This window comes from Perca flavescens, chromosome 7, assembly GCF_004354835.1.
Source record: "Perca flavescens isolate YP-PL-M2 chromosome 7, PFLA_1.0, whole genome shotgun sequence".
NCBI lineage: Eukaryota > Metazoa > Chordata > Actinopteri > Perciformes > Percidae > Perca > Perca flavescens.
The window spans coordinates 19,314,611-19,338,060 of NC_041337.1; the positions used below are offsets into that span (position 1 = coordinate 19,314,611).

At 41.3% G+C, this 23,450-nt stretch overlaps 2 protein-coding genes across 7 annotated transcripts in view; both read left to right on the top strand.

The window, feature by feature from the left end:
• Positions 1–3,878: 3,878 nt before the first annotated feature.
• dhh (desert hedgehog signaling molecule) lies at positions 3,879–9,223 on the top strand. Of its 2 annotated transcripts, none has more exons than XM_028583577.1 (4): positions 3,879–4,177; positions 4,537–4,973; positions 7,517–7,778; positions 7,909–9,223. In XM_028583577.1, the coding sequence occupies exons 2-4, from the start codon at positions 4,665–4,667 to the stop codon at positions 8,718–8,720; spliced, it is 1,383 nt and encodes a 460-aa protein (XP_028439378.1). In that variant the 5' UTR covers positions 3,879–4,177; positions 4,537–4,664; the 3' UTR covers positions 8,721–9,223. The 2 variants fall into 2 exon arrangements, with proteins under 2 accessions (XP_028439378.1, XP_028439379.1); XM_028583578.1 differs by lacking the exon at positions 3,879–4,177 and adding an exon at positions 4,191–4,445.
• Positions 9,224–12,591: 3,368 nt separating this feature from the next.
• kmt2d (lysine (K)-specific methyltransferase 2D) overlaps positions 12,592–23,450 on the top strand; it is a 36,933-nt gene continuing 26,074 nt past the window's right edge. The window contains exons 1-23 of one of the 5 annotated variants that reach the window (XM_028583711.1): positions 12,592–13,264; positions 15,904–15,977; positions 16,242–16,353; positions 16,459–16,661; positions 16,824–16,933; positions 17,040–17,202; positions 17,430–17,601; positions 17,721–17,835; positions 18,042–18,220; positions 18,331–18,632; positions 18,964–19,083; positions 19,193–19,992; positions 20,139–20,255; positions 20,375–20,488; positions 20,620–20,724; positions 20,860–21,041; positions 21,298–21,462; positions 21,664–21,773; positions 21,915–21,959; positions 22,068–22,253; positions 22,363–22,533; positions 22,632–22,754; positions 23,251–23,372. In XM_028583711.1, coding sequence (XP_028439512.1) covers positions 15,938–15,977; positions 16,242–16,353; positions 16,459–16,661; positions 16,824–16,933; positions 17,040–17,202; positions 17,430–17,601; positions 17,721–17,835; positions 18,042–18,220; positions 18,331–18,632; positions 18,964–19,083; positions 19,193–19,992; positions 20,139–20,255; positions 20,375–20,488; positions 20,620–20,724; positions 20,860–21,041; positions 21,298–21,462; positions 21,664–21,773; positions 21,915–21,959; positions 22,068–22,253; positions 22,363–22,533; positions 22,632–22,754; positions 23,251–23,372 — 3,756 coding nt within the window. In that variant the 5' untranslated portion in view covers positions 12,592–13,264; positions 15,904–15,937. Of the gene's footprint in view, positions 13,265–14,865; positions 14,985–15,903; positions 15,978–16,241; positions 16,354–16,458; positions 16,662–16,823; positions 16,934–17,039; positions 17,203–17,429; positions 17,602–17,720; positions 17,836–18,041; positions 18,221–18,330; positions 18,633–18,963; positions 19,084–19,192; positions 19,993–20,138; positions 20,256–20,374; positions 20,489–20,619; positions 20,725–20,859; positions 21,042–21,297; positions 21,463–21,663; positions 21,774–21,914; positions 21,960–22,067; positions 22,254–22,362; positions 22,534–22,631; positions 22,755–23,250; positions 23,373–23,450 lie in introns of those variants that run through there. The other 4 variants (XM_028583716.1, XM_028583715.1, XM_028583713.1 and 1 more) reach the window with 4 other exon arrangements.

Genomic DNA, 23,450 nt, shown 5'->3' on the forward strand with positions numbered 1-23,450 from the left:
TGCAGCAGGACAATGATCCTAAACACACCAGCAAGTCCACCACCGAATGGCTGAAGAAAAAAACAAAATGAAGACTTTGGAGTGGCCTAGCCAAAGTCCTGACCTGAATCCTATTGAGATGTTGTGGTATGACCTTAAAAAGGCCGTTCATGCTCGAAAACCCTCTAATGTAACTGAATTAGGACAATTCTGCAAAGATGAGTGGGCCAAAATTCCTCCAGGACGCTGTAAAAGCCTCATTGCACGTTATCGCAAACGCTTGGTTGCAGTTGTTGCTGCTAAGGGTGGCCCAACCAGTTATTAGGTTTAGGGGGCAATCACTTTTTCACACAGGGCCATGATGGTTTGGATTTTTTTTCTCCTTTAATGATAAACACCTTCATTTACAAATTGCATTTTGTGTTTACTTGTGTTGTCCTTGACTATTGTTTAAATTGGTTTGATGTTCCGAAACACTTAAGTGTGACAAACATGCAAAGGAACAGGAAATGAGGAAGGGGGCAAACACTTTTTCACACCACTGTATATATATAAGTTCTATCCCCCACTCCCTCAACTGATATTCTCCTTGAATTAAAAAAAAAAAATGCCACAACTGTGGCTATCTGTCTAGACACCACGCTTTTACACTTTGAGAAAATAGTTTACTATTTTTTTGGCTTATTACAGAACAACTATAGAAAACTGGATTTGATTATTTTTCTCTATTAATGTACATTGTACACACACACAGAGCATGTAGCCACCGTACATATCTCTTAACCTTGGATTTTGTCAGGGAAACACTTTAGCACCTCTCCCTGCAGCAAAATATGGTCGATAGCAGTGCAATCAAAGTGTCCCAGCAGTCCTATTGGGCAACACACTCTATTGGACAGGCTGTCGGGCATATCGGGGACAAGGCGTGAGACGGGCAGCTTGTAATGTGATGAGATAGGCTATCTTTATTGTCAAAACATAAGAATGAAGGGGGGAAAAAGACACAGATTAGGTTTCCTGACAGTCAGCCGTTTGAAGTTTGAGCCAAAGTGCATTAGGGGCTGTTATTCCCTCGTTTGTATGCTCGCAAATACAGAACCACTCACAGGAAAAGGCGAGACTTGCCCGCTAATCAACTGATAATGGGTCACAATGTCCATTTGCCATAGCTGCCCACCGTCCTGCGTGCACACTCATGGCACACTTGCTTCACACAGTTGATCGCCGAAGGCCTTTGTTTCATTGGGTAACTTTGAGTAAATGGCGTGACATGGATTTTTTAAAGGGAGAACCCTGTAGTATCACAATATTGAATTCAATAGAAAACTCTCTAAGCATACAGTAGACAATGTAAACTAAATGTAAATTATATTTTTGGGGGTCAGATTCACAAAACAAGGTATAGCATCATACCTGACCTTTGACCTGCTTGTCTGGGGCCAGGAAGTTCCACCCTTCTCAGTCTATTGTCCACTTCAGTGCAGCATCGCCTCAACCTCAGCTCGCTGTTGCTCTTTTTCAAAGGCTAAATCAAGGCTGAGCAAAGCAACTTAAACATGGACTTGGTGTACACCGTTTACATCACTGTGTGTGGTATACGCCTGAAGTCATTACATGGCACATGCAGTGATAGCTGTTCTTAAAAGTGAAGCATGGCAAGTAACTTCCAACACAAAGTTACATTACATAAGCCAAGAATCACCCGGTGTGTGCAGCCACCTCAGAATGCACCACCCTGTCTCTTCCTGCACTGATAACATGGTGAGAGACAGTGGAATGGGTGGTGTAGTGGTGGGCAGAGAGAAAGGACGTGTGTGTGTGTGTGTGTGTGTGTGTGTGTGTGTGTGTGTGTGTGTGTGTGTGTGTGTGTGTTTGGGAGAGGGGAGGGCGGTGGTTAGGTGTCAGTTCCTTGACTTTCCTTTTCCCCCTCAACCTTTCTAATGGCCTCCATCTGAGGAAGTGAATCTTGCAGAGTGTCTATTCAGCTCCAAGTGGCAAGACAAACACTTGAGATGTCAAAGTTGGGATTGTTTCCAAACCTATCCTATTTTAAAATACTGAATCCCTAAAAAGGAGCTTTGCAATCCTATTTCTATCCTCTGCTACATTTGTAGATGTCCCTTATTTGCCAAAATGAGTGCTCCTGTGTGCCACTGACAACTCCACAGAAGAAGAAAATAATTGGCTTGCAGGTATCTGCTTGACCACCAGCCCAAGTGCAAGCCAAGAGTCAATTTGGATAGAACAAAACAGGGTAGGCTAACCCAGGCAGGAAAGATCTAATTTTCTGTGCTGTGGTTTTGCAGGAAACGCAACCATTCACCCGGCAATGTACTCCCATCCTGAAATGGGGGAGTGAAATGCTAAGAGAAGGAGGCAGGCGGAGGCAGGAGGATGGGGGCACCAAAATAAAAGCTAATAAGAATAACTTATTTCCATCTCCAACCCGCACATGTTTGCTTCCTTCCTTTCCCTTTCATGTCAGATGGAAATCTCTTCTATTGTACAGCTTTGAAGAGAAAGATCGGTGTGGGTAATTGTAGATATGAAAGTGTTTGTTGCTTCTTTTTTTGTTGTTGATTAAGTCATTCCCTGCATTTGTCATGAAGTCTGATAACTCTTCATCTGTGTTGCTTGGGCCAGACTTGAGCCTTCTTCCATGTTTATCATAAGGACAGGAAGATGCAGCTTCGCCTTGCCACCCCTCCCTACAACATCCTGGGGTCTTCTGGAACCTTCCCTCACAAAGATGCCTTTCCATGGTCACTGTGGAGCTCAGTGACCTATGCCTCATCACTACGCAAAGCAATTTTAAAGTGCTGTTTTAGATCAGACAGAGTATGAGAAATTCACAGGTGCATTGATAAGAATGTCTCTGTTCATTGGATGAAAGAGTGTCTTAGTAGTGATTTTATCTTGAAGCATCTTTACCATGCAATCACAGCAAACCAAGATGCACTGACACAAAACTATGAATACTGTATAAACATCCAAAAAGTGGGCTAACGATTTTTTGAAACAAAGACACTGTGAAGAAACTGACCATGATGCATCGTCTCCTCAAGTGTTCCAGGAAGCTGCAGATAGGACGGTGACACACTTTGACCTTTTAATCCGCCATTAATTTAAGCTTCCGTATGTGATTACAGATGTCAGACCCCTAAGACACAACGATTCCTTTCTCTTCTGCTCCCTCTTTGGAATTATCTGACACGTTTTTATGACTCTCCCAGCTATTGTTCTGAGATGGATAAAAATAATATGTTGATGTGGCCAGCGGGTGTTTCCAGTGGAGGGGTCTTGGGTGCAAAGGGTTCAGGGGGGTCAAGCAGGCTCCCCAAACACAGGAAGGCAGCACTGTAACTCTCAGTCAGGGGTGTCAAGGCTGGACACTGTGTGTTCCCTCATAGACCCTCACCTTCAACTGTGTCTATTAATAACATCAGCACAGGGTCATCACAGTTTACTCATCCACTCTTGATGGGTGGGATGAGCTGACAGAAACAAGGGGCATGTTGGTTCAAAGTTATTGAACTGACATGCTTTTATTTATTTTTTATATATATATATATATATATATATATATATATATATTTTATATATATATATATATATATATATATATATATATATATAATTTTTTTTTTTTTTTTTTTTTTTACTGTAAATACACTTCTCTGAATTATAATGTGATTTAGAGAATGTATGGTGATGTGTTGTGTATAATTAATTTAACTTTCCAGTTTGATGTGAAAAAAGTTTCCAAAAATATCTTTAACAAACTTTAAATATTTAATGGGGTGGGTGGGTGGGGGGTCATTGTGTTAACAAAAGAGGCTAATCATATGTCCTTTGTAAGGTTGAATTGGAGGCGTGTGCTGTCGCAGTGGGAGCGCGCAGAGGAAGGGAGGGCAATCTTGTCCGGACGCTAATAAGACCCAATGGCTGGTGCAAGGTGGCCAGGAGCTCTGAAACGCGACAGGAGACGGTGGACGGAGGAGAGAAGAAGAAAAAAAAATGTCAGGAGAGACATTTCTGGATGGACAAAGAGGATGAGAGCGCCACGGGAGCGTCCATAGGAATTGCAGGGAGCCGTGGGGCTTTTGGTGTGCGTCAGTTTGTGTGTCTCGTCAAAGGAACTGCATGGAGAGAGAGCGAGAGAGAGAGAGAGAGAGACAGAGAGAGAGAGAGAGAAGCGGTAAGTAACTAGAAACACGAAAAACACCTGCGTCGAGACAGGTACCTGCGAAGGACGTGTGAAGATGACTTTCAGCTCACAAGAGGCTTAGAAGCAGCTGATAGTTGGCGATATATTTGGACAGAAATCTTAAAGATCTAGTGTCTCTTTTTATTTTTAATAACTGCCAAAGTTCAGACACTTTAGATTTCAGCCAATCAGATCATTTATTTGGCTATAACTTTTGGTCAGAATAATCATCAAAACAGTAGGCCTACAAACTGACTTGGTATTGTGGACCTCTTTTTAAATCAAGAGTGAATACAATAAAAAGAAGTTCCTACATGTCCCAACAATTATTTTTGTCATATCATCCTCAGCTCTAACACCACATGATTTGGAATGGACCACGATTTGACCCTCATTCACATGCTATCACACACCTGGAACTGGGGTATCACTATAGGTACTGTGAGCCACTGACTCCCGGGAGCCCCAACCCTCCTCAATGAAGCAGTCCTGGTGGGCCCGCCTGGCACAGCTCGGCCTGCTTGCTGTGTGGACTTGCATATGGCTGGTCCAGGGATGTGGACCGGGCCCTCGGCCCGGCATCCGTTCCAGGCCCAGGAAGCTCACAGCCATGCACTACAAGCAGTTTTTCCCCAACTTCTCAGAAAACAACCTCGGTGCCAGCGGGAGAGCAGAGGGCAAGATCACACGCAACTCTGAGCAGTTCAATGAACTTGTGTGCAACTACAACTCAGACATTGTCTTCAAGGATGAGGAGAACACCAACGCAGATCGCTTCATGACCAAGGTGAGACTGGTGTGGTGTTAATCCAGTTCAATCATCTTTGATTTTTAAGGATGTTTTTGAGTGGGATGATACACTGGATCACTTGTTTCCACTAACCCCAGTGATACCTGCTGACAGTGACAGTTTATACACACAAAGAGAAAGGCAGCAGTTTATAGTTCATACCTTGCCACCCAGGCACCTTCAAATCAAATAATTCATTGTTTGCCATACCTGCCCTTGCCAGGCTCCTAACACGCAATCAAATATTCAACACAGAGTGTGTAAGTTTTAACCAAACTTACACTCCCTTTCCTTGAGATAAGAAGATCAGGATGTAATTCAACACTAACCCTTAAGAGAGGCCTTCCCCTTCAGGAACACTTCCTTTCAATCTTTAACCAAAGTCTTTGTTATTGGAAATCAAACTATTTCTATGACAGGTTCTCAGTGGCACTTACATTCCTTAATGTTTAGTGGGGAAAGGTATCCAAATTCAAATCCCATGCCTCGAAAAGACAATCGTGGCCTAGAGAATTTAAGATCAGTGCAGCTTTTTGACCAAACAATTTGAACGCCACACTGCTGAATATGACTGCAGGGTTTCTTGACACTCAGATGTCGCCCTGCTCTGGATGCTGCGGCTTTCTGTGATTGTTTAGGATATGAATCTGTGTTCCTTCCCCTCCCTGAGTGATTGTAGTGATGAAAATTGTATATGTGTGCCCTGCTGATGCCCAGTTTGAGTGTGTGTGCGTGTGTGTGTGTGTGTGTGTGTGTGTGTGCATGTGCCCCTCTTTTGCCCAGATGTGAAAGATGCTCTTTGTGCGTCATTTGGAGACTGAGGGGTCGCCTATACAAAATTCCCGCCTGCTGAAGTAATGGCACCGTTGGAAAAGCAACTATTGTAGTTCTGACAATGAGACGCCTCTCTTCAATGGCATTGCGAGAAAAATGTGTCCAGTTTGTTTTTTGTCCCTCTCGCTTTCTCACTCTTGCTGTCACATTCCCAAGTCTATGCCCATACATTCTTCCCCTCTGCCCTCTCTCTTTACACCCAACCTCAGCCCTCCGCTACACTGCTTTCTTCTCACCCAACTTTTTCTCCCTCCATCTCTCTCGCTCACACCCTCGTCACTTTCTGCCCTCGTCTCTTTCTGTCACAACTTTTTTTTGTATTATTTAGTTGCAAGATACGTTTTATTGAATCATTTATAGGCCACAAGACCGGCAACAACACAAGTCACAAGAGAATTTGCGCCCAGGAGATGATAATGAGTGTATCACCTCAGTTGCTGACATCGTCATTTTTCAAGCCTGCTATTTTGTGACAATGCTGACACAGTCCGTAACATTTGCCACGGGGGTGTTAAGAGTCACTGTGCACATTTCTAATCAAATGTCTCGGGTGAAACCGAGAAAAGTCATGACTGGAACAATCTGGGAAAGGCAGAGAATGGCCTTGATTATTCTGTCACCCTGTCGAAAAGGCCAAGGAATGTGCCAAACTGGCTACAGTAGCTTTGCTCTTGTACTCTGATTGTTAGACCAAGTTTGAGATGGCCTTTAGCAGAGCAGAGGAGGAATTGTGTGATGATGCCAGACAACAAACAATCATAACCTGGGAGCCAGAGACAGTGTTGAAATACTAAAATCAGTCTGTGCACTGAGGTGTACAGTAGGCTTACATACTGTACATACTTCTTGTACACTTAGGCTGTGCCATCCCCCGGTTAATAAATGATTACAAGTTGAGTGAAGTTCAGACATGCCTCTCACTGTTCATGGCACATGATGCAAACAGGGTGACTAAAAATATAATTACTGTCTTAAAAAACTGAGAATCCTTGTTTGTATTCTTTTATGTACTCTTATATCCAAAGATCCAATAGAAAACTTGCAGTATAGAACACAAAACAATCCAACACTCCCCAACATATAAAATGCATTTTAAAAAGGCAAAATAATAAGAGGGATTAAAAAAAAAAAAAAAAAAACATTCAGAATTACACATTAATATTGATACAATCCCCACATTATATTCTATGCATAAAGGGTGCTTTTAGTCAATCCAATTTGTTATTGATAATGATTACGAGTTAATCTTTTTGAATCCATTGTTGATTCTATCTTGCTTTCAATAACTTTGAGCAAACAAAATCATTTATTATTCAGGAACTAAGTATATTATACTGTATATATACATATTTGCTATTTAAGTAAATGTCAACCTTGATGTTTTGTACATTATGTTATGCTATTAGAAAAAAGAAATGGATGAAAAATTTATGAAAGTTATTTTTTATACTCTTGGCGTGATAAATCTGGATTTTAACCCTCACATTTGGTTCAAAAGAACTGTGGCTAAGATGTGTACTGGGTGGGAAATCTTACAGGTACACAAACTATGTAATGGAGTCACTAAATTACCTCAAACATATCCTTGGCATATCTGTACAGCAATTTCTTGTTACTAATTGACCAAAATATATGCAGATACCAATATATTTGTGATAAAATGGTTCCAAACTTAACACCTCCCTTCTGTCTCGTTCTGTTCCTAGCGCTGTAAGGACTGTTTGAACAGGTTGGCTATCGCAGTGATGAACCAGTGGCCAGGGGTACACTTACGTGTGACAGAGGCCTGGGATGAGGACGGCCACCACCCTCCCGGCTCTCTGCACTACGAAGGCCGGGCCGTGGATATAACCACTGATGATAGAGAAACAGAGAAGTATGGTCTTCTAGCCCAGCTGGCTGTGGAGGCTGGCTTTGACTGGGTCCACTACGAGTCCAAATATCACATCCACTGCTCAGTAAAAGCTGGTAAGTTTAAGGAGGGAGCTTTTATAGAAGGTAATGCAGTTTACTGGATGGTGTATCTAAACGTTTAAGACAAAAAAGGACCACAGTCTGTGTTTAGTCATCTTGGCCTTTTCTGCTGATCTTCCTGCAGATCACTCCGTTGCAGTGGAAAAAGGTGGCTGTTTCCCAGGCTGGGCCCGGGTGACTGTTGCTGGAGGGGTGCAGAAGAGCCTGTCGTCTCTTGTTCCCGGGGACAGAGTCATGGCCCTGTCTGGGACAGGCCAAGTCGTGTTGAGTCAAGTCCTCTTGTTTCTGCACCAGGACCAAGAAAGCTGGTCTGCCTTTCTGTCTCTGGAGACAGAAGATGGCCAGAGATTGGCCCTTACCCCACATCACTTGGTCTTTTTAGCCCCACATTGCAGACTCGACAGCAGTGAGTATCAGGCTCAGTTTGCTAGCAGAGCCAAAACAGGGGACTGTGTTCTCATCCATACAGCAGAGGGTCAAGTACGTCCATCGCGAATCATCTCAGTTTCAGTAGAGGAGAGTGTGGGAGTGTATGCACCCTTGACAGAAGCTGGAACTGTGTTTGTTGATGGAGTGCTGGCATCCAGCTATGCTCTGGTGGAGGACCACAGACTTGCACACTGGGCATTTGGACCTGTGCGACTCCTCTCCTCATTCAAACAGCTACTTTGGGGGGACTGGGAGACAACAAAAGAACAGCAGAACACAGACAGTGAAACAGCTTGCACTAAGAGTCCATTTCAATGTAGCACTTTGGCCACAAAGGACAAAGCAGGTTTATATGTGGATAATGGCACTCTGAACAAACAAGACAATCTAAGTGAACCTCTTAGGAAGGAAATTAAAGAGAAGCAGACATCAGATGTGCATTGGTATGCTCGATTACTGTACAATTTTGGATGTATCTTTTTAGACTCCAACTCATTTCATCCTTGAAAGCCTAAAACTTTAAAGTCCGTATGTTTCGCCTTGTTCAATGTTACAATGTTGATACATTTACACTAGCACTTCCTGTTCATTTCTTCAAAAGAATTAAATTACTGGACTGGCTCGCCTTCTTTTTTCACCATTGTTTGCATCATAATCTATCCTAATGATATACATGCTTATACTTATGTGATATTTTGAAAGAGATTGAGTTTGATGAGACAAATGATCTGAGCAGGTTAATGTAAAAAAAAATGGTCATGCCAAAATGACTGTATCATAGTCTATTTGTACATCATGTTATTTCTTTTAATTATTTCAGTTATGTGTGTAAAAAATATATTATTCTAATGAGATAAGAATGAATTTTTCCCCACAACAATAGAATCTTTATTTTTGTACTTTCTGAATCATAATATATAAATGTTTCATTTTTATTATAATAATTCCACTACATGTATTGTATGTCCTCACATGTTGTTGTAAAACAAATTAAAATGTCATTCTAGTTAGCAACACTCTGCTTTTTCTTCAGCTTTGGAGTAAATTGTGTCTGCTGATTTGTCTTTTGCTTGTAAAACTGAGTTACTTTGTGTGAAAAACCTGAGACATAAGCAAAAATATCATTTCTGGCCTTGTGGTAAAGCATCGTAGTAGAGCATTATGTATGTTACAGTGTTCAAGAACTCTATGGAAATCTATTCCAAGAGATCGACAGGTTAATGAAAAGCCCAGACGTACTTAATATTCCCCACACTACCACCACCTTAACTTTATCACAGACTAGCTATTTCAAGGGAGTTATCAGGTCTCTAAAAATCTTAAAGGAGCCAGTTTTATTAGTATTCACTGATCAATCTGGGTCACAATTACTATATCTGTTGGTTGGGCAGTACTGTTAATTGTTTACACAATTGTCTATTTTCTTGCATCCCATCTGTGTCTACCAGTCTGCACTATACATTTTGGCAGTTTTCCAGTTACTAGTAAACATTTAGTTTAATTATTTTCTCATTTAAAAAGGTTACTTTTCAAAAAGTTCATAATAATGTTTAAGGGCATGTATTGAGGACATGTACAGTAGTACAAGGTTATACACCCCCTTGTGGATGAACTGATATGAAGCCTGTGAGTTTTATTTAATATAATGTCTTACCCTTGTATAACTTATCTAGATAAGACTGTAATTCAACAAACCTTGATTTATTTTGTACTACTTTGTTTATTTGTAACCATTTATGTAATGAGATATAATTAATTTGCCATTTTATAGCACCGACAATACAGAAAATATTTGACTGGAGTAGTCAACACTGTTATCAGAGCTATGAACTCAAAGCAGATAGGATATTAAGAAAACAAACCACAAACTGCATCCTATAAAAAATATCCTACATTTCTTTTTCCCAGTGCTCTATTATATGTGTGTGTACGGTATATATATAACTGTAACAGAGGACCCAAACTGTATTCTCTTCTTCAGGTTTATGTTCTGTTGTAAACATCTGTGGAGGTATTCTAGGGGATTATCCTTGAGATACAGGAGGCAGATGGGAAAGCACCAGCTCTGCTGACTGGCCAATAGGAAGAGCCTGGTGTCCTAATACCACCCACTATGTACATCCATCGACCAATCAGTCACTGTCTTCCACTGGTCTCAGCCCCCCAAAATCTAATCCAATCTTGCTAAAGCTGAATGGGGAGTTAACTAATCTTGTCAGTGGGACCAGTAATAACCTATTTTCAAAAATAAAACCTTCAAAACCCACATTCAGGCAATGAGAAGCACACATTTTCTGATCAAAATATACAGACCACGCTTTTATTTTCAGTCAGTTTAACACCTCAAAATCTATTAATTGTTTAATTCAATTACCAATTTAAAAAAACATATGATTTAAGTCAATATGAAACCACTTTTATTCTATACTAGAATTTAAAGGGTGCTGCTAAGTCAAACAGTCATGATTCTAAAAAGCAGTCTTTGATTTTCTCATCTGGTTTCATTATAACTATTGTCTACTATTTTAAGTTTTGTGAACGCAAAGCTCATGATAATTTCGAGAATAATTATTGGACTCTTTGCCACCATCATGTGAAAAATTGAGGCTTTAAACTAGATTATTTGAGTGTGTTTTTCTCTTCAGCAGTCTCATCTGAGCCCTCTGGATGTCTCTGCACATACAGTATGCATTACCAGAGAGGTCTCACAGTGCAGGGTCAGTTGCAGATCACCAGCCTGCAGCAGGTGCTTGTTCACTGCTTACAAAGCACACAATGTATTGTCAGGCATTCGTGTGTAAACACTAACTTTAACTGTACATTTGAAACATTTAGCAGATGCTCTTCTCTATAGTTACTTACATAAGTGTTGAGTTATAGCCCAAGTAAGCTACTTAGCTACTACAGTTTTTGCTCCAGGGCATGACAGAAGATAGCTGATGTGGATTAAACCTGTGACCTCAATGGAACAAACTGTTACCCAACCTAATTTTGTGTAAATTCAGAGGATCATTCCAGTGACATCCAAGCTTTACTGTGTGTACTGCTTTAGGCTTTTTGTTCACAGTGTGGCCCTTTAAAGGGCGGCACGAGGAGGTTAGTGTATTGATTTAAGAACTATAGCATTAACAAGAACTGAACAAAATACTTTATTTTCACCAAAATTAATTTTGGACTGTGCCAGACTTTCTGGGAAAAAACATGCATCTGAGAGGACTACCGGTCCTTCCGGTCATTTAAAAGTTGCAAAGTATTAGGATCTTAACATGCCATTTGTCAGTAGTAGTTTAACTAAAAACTAAAATTTAAGAATTGAGAACAACTTTTTTTGACCCTATCTTTCCTGAGTCACCCATGCCCATAGATACAAAACATGCCACTGTGATTTTCTAACAGTGATAAGGCAACCTAATGATAAAGAAGGCCCACCTCTCATTCCCAACCCCTTAGGATCTGCATTATGTTTACCCACAATACACTATGATTGCTCCTTATCTTAGTTGAAGACAGATGCTAGTTGAACAAATAATTGTTGATCATTTAAAAATGGAAACTTTCCAAAGTCTGAAACTGCAAGTGATTCACTGTAAGATGATAATTAAGGCTGTAAAGCGTTGAGCGTGTTGTCAACATTTCTAACACAATATAGTATTAAATGGTCTATACAATTATTTTATTTTGATTATTCATTCACATGTCGATTGATACAAAATTTCAAATACCACCTATGGAATTAGCCTACATGCCTGGCTTATAAAACAAAACAATGTGGCCACAAATCACCAGGGTCATTATCAGTTAACCTGCTGAAAACTTGGTCGTGGTTTACTCACATTATGGCAGTTTCAAGTGCTTAATCTTCCCAATCGCTATCAGTCACTCCAGCCAAAAGCGCAATGCATAGCAGTATGCAGTAACAGTGGGAAAGTACAGTAACACAGGCAGAATAATAAAACAACCACAATGAGTGCACAAAGTACACATTTGTTATGTTAATTTACAAAAAAGCCTAATCGAACTCAATTAAATCGCGGCTAATCAATTATCAAAACAAATGCATTCATCCGCAGGCATGTCAAAAGTAGCTTTGCGTCTACAATCATAACAATCTAATGAAAAATGGCTTCCCAGGATCCGAAAATCTAATGACCTTATATCTAATATCCACCATATTTTAGTGGCCGCTCTCTCCATATTAAAATCGTGTGCTATAAATTATGCTAAATCATCCTCACGCAGAGTTGTCCATTGCTACACTAAAGCTGTACAGTACACGTTTTGCTGGTATTTAGTAATAAAACAATTCTTGCTCGTTATTTTGCATCAATTAATTTTTTGACGTAGTTTTTATTAGCTAGCATTGCTAGCCACTTGGCAGAACAGCCGTGTGCAGACGCAACGCAGTTTAGCGAAGTGAAGCGATGCTAGTGACCCATACAAGGGTACCCATGCAAAGTTGAGCTGCAAATGTAGGTAGATGAATGTTTGCAGTGGACTTAAACTAAAAGAAAAAATAAATTTACTGTCGTGTCAACAAAGTTTGGGGCTGTAGTTTTCGGATGCACAATTTTGTGCAAACTTGCAGTAGCTTTAACGACCTCGCGAGCAAGATTCCAGAACAGAGCAGAAGCTAGCTAACGTTACTGTTGTGGAGCTAAATCCACAAGAAGCAAGGAGCCAGATAGCTGGGTAGTTTTGGGATTTAGCTACAGCATTAGGCTGGTGAGCCTTTTTCGGGACTGGTTGAAGACTTGGTTGAAGACTTGTCTCTGTGCTAGCTAATAGTTCCCCGGCAGTATACGACCACTCGACACAAAGCTGAACTTGCTGGTTAGCTAGCTAACCATAGCATTATTCATCCAGTTAAGAAGCTAGCTAGCAACACCGCACAGACTGCCTTCCGCCGTGGTGCACTTCCCCCACTCTCCCTCCAGCCGGCTATCCGCAGCGTTAGTCCGGTACATAAAATGAAGCGACCATCAGCATTTTGGGAAGCTGTGTGGCTGTTTGGATTTTGCTGATGTATGAGGAGACGATATTGTTTTTGTGAGGTGAGCTGTTTTTATTATGGCCTCTTTGAACTTCTTGCAACAGACGTAGCTACCTAAAGACACATCAACCCTGACCTTAGACCGGGTAATGTTAGCGCTGCTATCGGTAACATTTAGCTGTTAGCTTCGACCAAATGGGGCTGCCTACTTGCTGGAGGACTAGCATTGTTACATGAGTGCTAACTTTAGGTTGAAATATGTGTTACGTTGGCTGTGTCCGAGGTGTGATCCAAAGAGTAGTCGGTTGAAACTTTCGAAGTACATGTGCCTGTGAATGATATTGGGTATATTTCTAGTAGTTTTGCCTCTTCGGGACACTTTGTTGCTACGTCACCATTGGTAGTTGTTAGCTTTTTCTGTTTCAGTCTGTCGCCAGTGACACGGACAAGGCTATTTGCTGGTCAGAACCAACCCTCTGAAGTCCGTGTTTACATTGAGGAATAGTGCTTAGCTTAGCAATTAATCAACTATAAAATCTCAGTAGCTTTTACCGTGACACTGCAACAAATAACCGCTTATATAGGCTATCATTACAAAATAAGAACAAATACGTTAACCGTGAAAGTTAATTTGTAGCGTTAACAATTTTAACGTTAACTTATCATGTCATCACTTTTGCTCTGGATATTGTCAACTTCATTTTAAAGACAAAGCATATTTAGTACCCTCATTAACTGTAATATAGCACCAGTTAGATTTTGTAGGACTTGGATTTAACGTTAGTTTGTTGTCTAGAAGAGAGTGCGTTTCCAGTGTTGCTGCCACCAAATACGTTTGTTACGAAGATTTAACATCAACACTTTATAGAGAAATTCATTTTGTCCATCAGCTCAGTTCTGCCGTTTTAATAGGCCGCCATGCATTGTGTAAGTTGGGTTAATAGTGCAGGTATGTTGCATTTTATTTTGGTAATTTTAGCTGTAACGTTAAAGTACTAACTGGGCAGGCATTCAAAACACTAATTTCGAAAAAAATGCATACATTGTAATTGGTTTGCGTCCTGATCTTAATTTGTGATTCATTCTGCTCCTATGGGTTAAAAACTCTAGAAAAGCGCACCCGTCCTAATTTGCGTGTGTGTGATAACGTTAGCTCAAAGGAGGATTTTCTGAGTATGATAATGGCACAGTTTTTGTTTTGCAACTGAAGAAACACTGCGAGACTCTGAGCTGGATCTATATGTCAAAGCCATATAGTATCGTCTTTTGAGCCCATTAGATCAGCACATAACGTTACAGCATCGCATCACGGACGGTTATGTTATGTCTATTGTGTTCTGACATTTGGAGATTTACGATTATATTAACCAACATTGGTGAGGCTACCATAACGTTGAGTAAAATATAATATACTATACGAATCGAAGCCGATCGACTCCTTTTTGTAAGTGTGGTCTGTTAATGGCCTTTAAACGTTAAACGCATGACTTCTTTCTATTCGCTGTTTGGATGAATAAAATGGTGAGCCCGTCCAGTCCTGCATTGTTTGTTGTAGAGTATTTTTGTTAATGGTGTGAATGTCACAGCGGAACTATGATGCGAGCGACAAAGGTTCTGCACGAAAGGATCTCCGCTGCAACAGGAAGTTCTACATACGGAAGTTGTGTTTTCTTTGTGTATCCCGATTTATGGTTGTTTTATTTGGGAAAACACCATTTTAGTTTTATCATTTTGTGCTTTTTCACGCAGCAGTTTCACCGGTTTGGATTATGCATTGCTGGGTAAATGATAACTTGAATTGTTAGTGTTTTCCGATCGATGTAACCCTCGCGCTGTTTTCATGAGTTTGCGAGGAAGCTCGATTGCATTAGTGCTAACGTTGGTCAAATTAACACACGGAAATCCTCTAAAGTGAGGACATTACAGCCATGTTGGTAATTTGTTGCATTGTCGTTAGTAAGTCTTGTGTAAGTCTATGTGAAAAGTGCTTTTGGGTGGATAGGGAGGCTCGTGTGTAGTTTTGTAGCAGAAGATGCATTTTGGGAATTACTTTTTTATGATGTTAAACATATGTTGGCTAATGAAAATGGCATTTTCTATTTTGGTAATTAGGGCCCACTTAGCTGTTCGTTTTCATGGGAGTAAAACTTAAATCTTATGCATTTAGTATTTTTTTCATATCATTATCAGATTTATTTTCTCCATTCATTATGCAATGATAACAGACCTGGTGCTAATAGCATAGATATTTATCAGATACAATTCCTAAGGTTGTTTGCATACTGTTATTTACATTTTTTATTTGATGATTTAAAAAAGAACCATATATTACACTTCACAGCAGTAATACATAAGCATACCTAAAAACAACACTAGTAAAACACATGTCATGCCACAATATAAAACAGCACAACAATCAAGACAACAATTGCAGACAATACAATCAACATATAATAGCAGGCGGCTTGGCAGCTATGTCAACATGCTTCTTTCTTTCTAATAGAATTCATACTGAGAATGCTACAAGGTATTTTGTAACCTTTTATTTCAGGCCACGTTAAACATGCTCTGTGAAACTCTGTTTCAGATTTGTGGGCAGACTATTTCACTGTACTGCTGCACTGTAGTTTTACTGATTACTTAACTATTACTTCTGATTAACATTTACATGTTGAATCTACTTATGTTTTTAAATTGCAGATCTCTGTCAAGGAGGTCAAAATCAGTACGGGGGATGGACGAGCAGAAATCAAACTGCGAAGAAAATGACTCAGGTAATATGTTCTTTAAAAAATAAAAAAAATCCATTATAAAATTTAAAGTGTTCTACAGGATGGTGAATAATATCACAATGTGACTTTGCTCTGAAAGAGAAATGCACATTGTTGATACCAAAAGACAATTTTTAATTTGTAAACCTAATGTATTAGAGGTGATTATAGCAGGTACATTAATATGGATTTGGTGAAAGCCATTTATTCCCATTGTTTAAAGTAAGTTTTCTTTTCTTTTCTTGTCTTTTTTTATTTATTCTCTAGCTGATGACAATGCCCCTTCAAAGCAACTTGTCTCCTCTGAGGAAGAGTCCAAAGCCCTTTCTGCTGCTGAGGGCGTGTCTGGTGCTACTGCAGCCTCGTCCAGCACTCCTTTGTAAGTTATTCTTTCGATCATGAATTATATTGTCCACACTTTATCTCAAGAAGCTGCTCATTGTAGGGATGAATGTTTTGAACAATTTTGTTTGTGACTGTACAGAGAGAGCGTTCAAGCTTGTGCGCTTTGTAACTGTGTGGAGCGGAGCCTGCATGGACAGCGGGAACTGAGACACTTTGGGCCATCTTCTGAGCGGCCGACCCTCAAGCCATCAGCTTCACAACTGCCACAGCCTGGAAATGATGACCTGTCTTCCATTGGATTTTCCGATTCCCCTTGTCTGGCATCACTCTTTGAGGACTCAGGTTGAACTCTAAATATTATGCTATTATATTTAGTTTGTGTACAGTAAATACTTGCTTTTATAAATAAATTCTATTATAGGTTCCATCCCTTACAGCACACAGATGTAGAATTGAAGTTTGGTAAGACATTTTTTTACTGATTCTGTGCTTTATATTGAACAGGGGGATGTTTGGTTCATTACTGGTGTGCGGTGTGGTCGGAGGGAGTAAGGCGGATGGAAAATGAGGAGCTGGAGAACGTGGATAAGGCCGTTATCTCAGGGACACAGCGGGTAAGTGCACTGTCCATAGACTTGGATCAGGTGGCATCGGGTAAGAAAAAAGGGATTAACGGGCTTCCTTCACAAAATCTTTCTTGTTACCATTGGTTTGTTTCAGCTTTGCGAATACTGCAAAAGGCTGGGCGCAACCATTCGATGCCATGCTGAGGGCTGCTCACGGTTCTACCACTTCCCCTGCTCGGCAGCCAGTGGGTCCTTCCAGTCTATGAAGCAGTTGGTCCTCCTCTGTCCAGAGCACATAGACAAGGCAGAAGAGTTGGGTAAGACAACCAGACATCTTTGTCAAAATTGTGATGTCATTACTTAGGGCATGCTCACAGTAGGGCTTGCACTATGCACACAGACAACTTGTGTGCTCTGTACTAATTTTGATTTTATTGACTGTGGACTGTACACTTTTTACACGTTTATGCTCTTTGTTGTCATAAAATGTCAACTCCTTCTAATACCCATTCATATATACATATATCATTTATTTGTTTTACAGCAGGTGAGGAGGCTTGGTGTGCAGTGTGTGACTCAGCGGGGGAGCTCATAGACTTGCTGTTCTGTACGGGTTGTGGCCAACATTATCATGCGGCCTGTCTGGAGATTGGCGCCACGCCCATTCAGCGGGCAGGATGGCAGTGCCCGGAGTGTAAAGTGTGCCAGACTTGCAGGTGAGTCAAAGTGCAACCTATACTAGTGAATCAGATGTAGTGCCTGACCTTTGTACAACGTTTACCTATGCTTTATTTCCATTTTTTAAGAGTAATGTCTTTATTCTTTATTTTCTTAGACAACCAGGAGAAGACTCCAAAATGTTAGTATGCGATGCCTGTGATAAGGGCTACCATACCTTCTGTCTCCAGCCACCCATGGATTCTCTTCCCTCTGACCCATGGAAATGCAGGGTAAGTCACGTTTGTCTTTCACCTCAGTACAAAGAGATGCCCTTATCCCAGAAACGCATTGTGAGAGCAAGTTCACCTGAAACTGAATCAAACTGAATCTTCTGTCAGAACAAATTTTTAGTTATAAGGATATTTAAAAGAGCTTTATCATGTGCTTCTTTGTTCATTTGGTTTACATTTAACCCCCATTATCCGTATTTTGTCAGAGGTGTCGTGTATGTACAGAGTGTGGTGTCCGTGGACTGGTGCTTCCAGGTTCAGCCCAGTGGTTTGACAACTACACCGTGTGTGAAGGCTGCCAGCGTCATCGCAGCTCTATGTGTGGTGTGTGCAGCAAAGCTGTCAACCCATCTGTCCCTCTGCAGTGCTGCAGCATATGCCACAGGTTAGTTTGACGGATAAGTGCAATAGCAATTCTTTTGAGGTAGGTATCATGTGTGGGAATGTTACTCTATTGTCGTAACATATTTCTTGATGATCTCTTTATTGTCTTAGGTGTGTGCACAGTGAGTGTGCTTTACCGGGGGAGCTTCCAGAAACCAAGTGCATTTGCAGGCTTTGCAAGGAGGATCAGCAGCAGCCTGTCACTCAACCATACATAGCAGAGATACAAACGAGAGAGGCGTCTGAGGAGACTGAAGGACCCATGGATTTGACGGAGATGACAATCCAAACGGATGCACACATGGTGACCGAAGCGCAAACAGACTTGTCAGAGGTGACACCAGGACAGAAAAGCACATCCGAGATGGGTCAGGCTGAGGCCATGACTGACAAAGAGACACCCATGGACTTGGGTAAGTCTGAGTCGGACAAAACATAATACAAAGCTTGCGAGACATGCAAGTCGTGTTTTATTGGACTAGTAAAATAATGCAACTTGTTTATGTTGACTGGACCTTGGCCCATAAAAAACAACCTCTTTCTCTATCTTGGTTCTAAATGTAGCACTTGAAGTCGATCAGCATATTTGATGAAGTTGATGTACTTGCATGATTCTTGCAATTTTTGGTTTGTATCCACATGGTTGAATGCACTTATTGTAAGGGCTTTGGATAAGACGTCAGCTAAATAAATGTAATTTATGTCTGAGATGTGCCTCTGAAAGTGAACTACTTTTGACTTTAGGGGCGGAGTCTGCAGTTGTTGAGACAACAGACGTTGGAGAGAAAATCATGGAGGATGAGCTGCAGGTAGCAACAGAAAGATTGACTTCTGAGGCGCCAGCTGCTCCACTTGAGTCCACAGGTAACTTGGAACACATTGTAGACATATTTGTATGATGGTGTGCCGTAACTAATGATAGATTTATAAATGTTTACACTAATAACCACACATTCCTTAATCTTATATGTAGAATGTGCAACAAAAGAACAGAGAGCCTCTTGTCTACCTGTTGATGAAGAGAGAGCAGAAGAGGCAGTCACCCAGGTGATTCAAGCAACCCCTTCCCAGGACCACACAGCGGAGACACAGTCTGACCACCCTGAAGCAGAACCAACACCGGTGTCGCAGCAGGGCCCTGAAAATATGGAGGAGGAGAAGCAGGAGGCCACTCCCTCAGTGGAACAAGAAGTATCACCAGAGCCATTGAACAATGCCTCTGATGGCACGGAACTATTCAGTAAGGATCCACAGAAGTTACCAGCTTCTCCTCCCTCTGTGGACAAAACGGAGCATTTTCCCTTGGATAATCGGCAGGAAAGAAGTTCATGCCAGGACCCCCAGTCTCCTTCTCCTCTTTCTTTATCTGTAGACACTCAAGAGGCCCTCTCTTCTATGGAAATGGAGGGGAGGTTACTACCTCACTCTGAGGAGGAGGACGATGATGAAGAAGAGTATGATGAGCAAATGAAAGGAGAAGGACTTAATGAGGACATAAAGGAGGAACTGCCGGAGCAAGAGGTTAAGCGGGAATTACTGCTGGACGAGATGTCTAATATGAGCCATGGAGATGAGAGCAGCAGTGGCTTTATGGGCTCTCCAGGAGAAGCAGATCCTCAGCTCTCCATGGAGTTTGGCCTTGTACCTTCTGGCCGCTCACACACCGATAACCTGCTCACTGAGACTGATGACTCCCTTCCCTTTGAACCCTTCAGAAGCGACAGAGAGAAGGCAAAACGCAGAGGATCCCCAGGCCGCTCACGGGTCAAACAGGTGAAGTCAACATGTACAAGTTGGTCTATGTTTATTAAGTGTATTTTGCTTGAACAGCTGACATTTTGCTTTTGACACTTGTTGTTTTTAAGATGTCATTGTCACAACACAACTTTACATTTAAATGGTTTTTCCTCGGCTTGTAGGGGCGAAGCAATAGTTTTCCTGGGAAGCGTAGACCTCGAGGGGGTGGTGGTGGAGGGAGAGGGCGTGGTGGGAGGTCACGCCTCAAAGCCATGGCCTCCTGCATTGATGCTTTTTTGGTGAGCTGTACTTTACACCCCATACAGATGTTCTTTGATATTCTTTCACTTTTGTAATGTAGTCCTAATTACTCTTTATAATACACAATGTTTATAATTGTTTATCCCCTTGTTCACAGCTAAGCATGGCCACAGACACTGGACTAAGTAAGGAGGAAGAAGATGAGGAAGATGACACCATGCAGAACACAGTAGTTCTTTTCTCAAACACCGATAAATTTGTCCTGCTCCAGGTACAGCTCTAGTTGTAGTTTGACATTTTGAATTACTTTGGGGTACAACCACAGTTTTCACTTTCAAATGCAACACAAATACTCTGTTTCCTCCCTTATTTTTTCCTCTCACTTTCTCTCCTTTGTTTTAGGATATGTGTGTTGTGTGCGGCAGTTTTGGAAAGGGTGCGGAGGGGCAGCTGTTGGCTTGTGCTCAGTGTGCCCAGTGTTACCATCCTTACTGTGTGAACAGCAAAGTAAGCACAGTGTTTATATATATATATATATATATATATATATATATATATATATATATATTAGATAGTTAGTTTATTTTATCATCACTGTATTTTTTTTAAATTTAGATATAGTAAACCTGATATCTTTTGTAGATCACCAAGACGATGCTCCGTAAGGGCTGGCGCTGTTTGGAATGTATTGTGTGTGAGATGTGTGGAAAGGCTTCGGACCCCTCCCGTCTGCTGCTGTGTGATGACTGTGATGTCAGCTATCACACCTACTGCTTGGACCCGCCCCTGCACAATGTTCCCAAGGGTGGTTGGAAGTGCAAATGGTAAAGAAAATATAAACTAAGAGCACAGTACTTCATTCAGCCTTGTAGCTTTGAATCGGGTCAAATGGAAATGAATACATGTCAATTTGCATATTATGTAAAATACTTATGTTTCAGCTCTGCATTAGTAATTCAGAAGCCCATCCCTCTGCCTCTTGCTTCTGTAGCAACAGAACATTTTTTGCACCACTCAAATTGGCATCTGTATTTTTTTAGCTGTATATTTGTTACAGAGTGCTTCACTGCTTCTGTGCAGGTGTGTGTGCTGTGTGCAGTGTGGTTCTAACTCCCCGGGTTTCCACTGCGAGTGGCAGAACAACTACACCCACTGTGGCCCCTGTGCCAGCCTCGTCACTTGTCCAGTATGCAGAGAGAACTTCATGGAGGAGGAGCTGCTGCTGCAGTGCCAGTACTGCGATCGGTAGGTGCTGCTCATTACAACTGTGCATGCACACACCAGACACAGAAACTGAGGTATTCATGAGACTGCAGCTAATGAAGACAAGCGGGGAATGGGTTCTTCATGTATTTTTCATTTCATGAATTATTCCATAACGTCTTTGATTTGCGCTGTGATTTGTTATAAGTATGTGTATCAATGTATTTCTGTGCGCCTGTGCAGATGGGTCCATGCTGTCTGTGAGAGTCTGTACACAGAGGATGAGGTGGAACAAGCTTCTGATGAGGGCTTTGCATGCACATCCTGCACTGCATATGTTCCAAAACCTGTGGGTAAGTCCCAGAATGACACTATTTTAAAACTGACGACACAGAAGAATGGTTTAAAAAAAAAAAACACAGGATATTCTCATATTTACTGATGAAATGATTTTCTTTTGCTTTCTATACCTGCTTTTTTGGCTTTGTTCACAGTAGTAGAGTCAGCCATTATGGCTTCAATAAAGATCAAAGAGCCAGGTTAGTGGATTTTTGCTTTTTCATGTTTGTTATGACAAGCACATTATGCATGGTCATCTTTGGTTTTTATTCTGTAAGTCATTCATATTTGCAAATGTCACTTTGCAGAACCCCAGTTCTACCGGTTGGAAGGTGTGTGGCTGACGGAGTCGGGTATGTCCCTGCTTCGCAGCATCTCCATGTCTCCCCTGCACAAGAGACGGCAGCGTCGCTCCCGTCTCGGCACTCTGTGTTGTGAAGGAGGTCCTGACGGAATGGATCTGAGGGAGGTCGAAGAAGGGGAGGATGGAAAAGGTTTGCACACTTTCTGCTTATCCAGTGGTATATTCACAATTTTCTGGGGTGTCTTGGTCCTCTTTAATGTAAGACTTTGTGCAAATTCAATGTTGTCTTGTATATCTAGGCTGTGGGGAGCCCATGGAATGTGATTCCAAGATGGAGAACCCGGGGAGCCCTGACAGAGAAGGTGGTGCAGAGGGAGGTACTGAAGGCATGGCTGACTGCGAGGGTCTCAAAGGAGGAGCAGAGGAGACAGAGGATAGCAAAAAAAGAAAACGGAAACCTTACAGGCCTGGTAAGCTACCCAGAATTTCACAAAACAACTTGTAACATCCGCAAAGTTGTCTGAGCATCCACAAAATATTAAAAATATTTATTTAAAAATTGTACTAGGAATTGGAGGTTTCATGGTGCGACAAAGGAAGTGTCACACACGGATGAAGAAAGAATTTTTTGCCCAGCTGGCTGGAGAGACTACGTTAGATGGACAGCCAATAGAGCGAACCATTGACGAAGGTTAGTGACAACAGTGGACCGTTTATTTCATTTTGTTCAATATTAAAATGTTATGATAAAATAATTTCAGAATTCAGGAAGTAGTAATGACTAAATGGAGTGGATGTTCAGTGCTTTACTTAGAAAAACCAGTTGTTGAACACGGGACATCCTTTAGATAGACATTAGCCTTGCATGAAAAAAAAAAAAAGTCCACTTCCTTAACACAGCGGGGGTGCCAATGTAGATGGATCGGGCAAAACAAGCTGGGTCATCCAGAAAAAAGTTGATCCTGGCTTAACTTTTGCCATAATGCCTTGTGATCTACCTAGGTGCTGAAGCAGCATGCCCCCACCAATGCAACCCCTTGCATTTTTTTTTTTTTTTTTTTTAACACGTGTCTGTGTTTGGCCTGAACCATCCTGAATTAATCCTAGGGAAGGGGCAGCGTCGCTGCATTTATATTTATGATTATTGTAAATTTGGGAAACTGAATTGCATGGTTATATATGTGTAGGACCTCACCCTGACACAGATAACATAATGGATCCTAAACCAGTGGAGGGCGAGGAACAGGCCAAGAAACGTCGGGGACGGAAGAAGAGCAAACTTGAAGACATGTTTCCAGCTTATCTCCAGGTTTCAAGTCTATCTATGCCCCATGCTTTAAACATTACTAAACTTATGGTATCCAGGAACATAGTGTTCATATCTAAA

Excerpts from the sequence above, each read along its gene's own strand:
- dhh (XM_028583577.1), top strand. The coding sequence starts at position 4,665 with ATGAAGCAGTCCTGGTGGGCCCGCCTGGCACAGCTCGGCCTGCTTGCT. Across the intron at positions 4,974-7,516 it reads CAGATCGCTTCATGACCAAG|CGCTGTAAGGACTGTTTGAA; the intron begins GTGAGACTGGTG and ends TTCTGTTCCTAG. Across the intron at positions 7,779-7,908 it reads CCACTGCTCAGTAAAAGCTG|ATCACTCCGTTGCAGTGGAA; the intron begins GTAAGTTTAAGG and ends ATCTTCCTGCAG.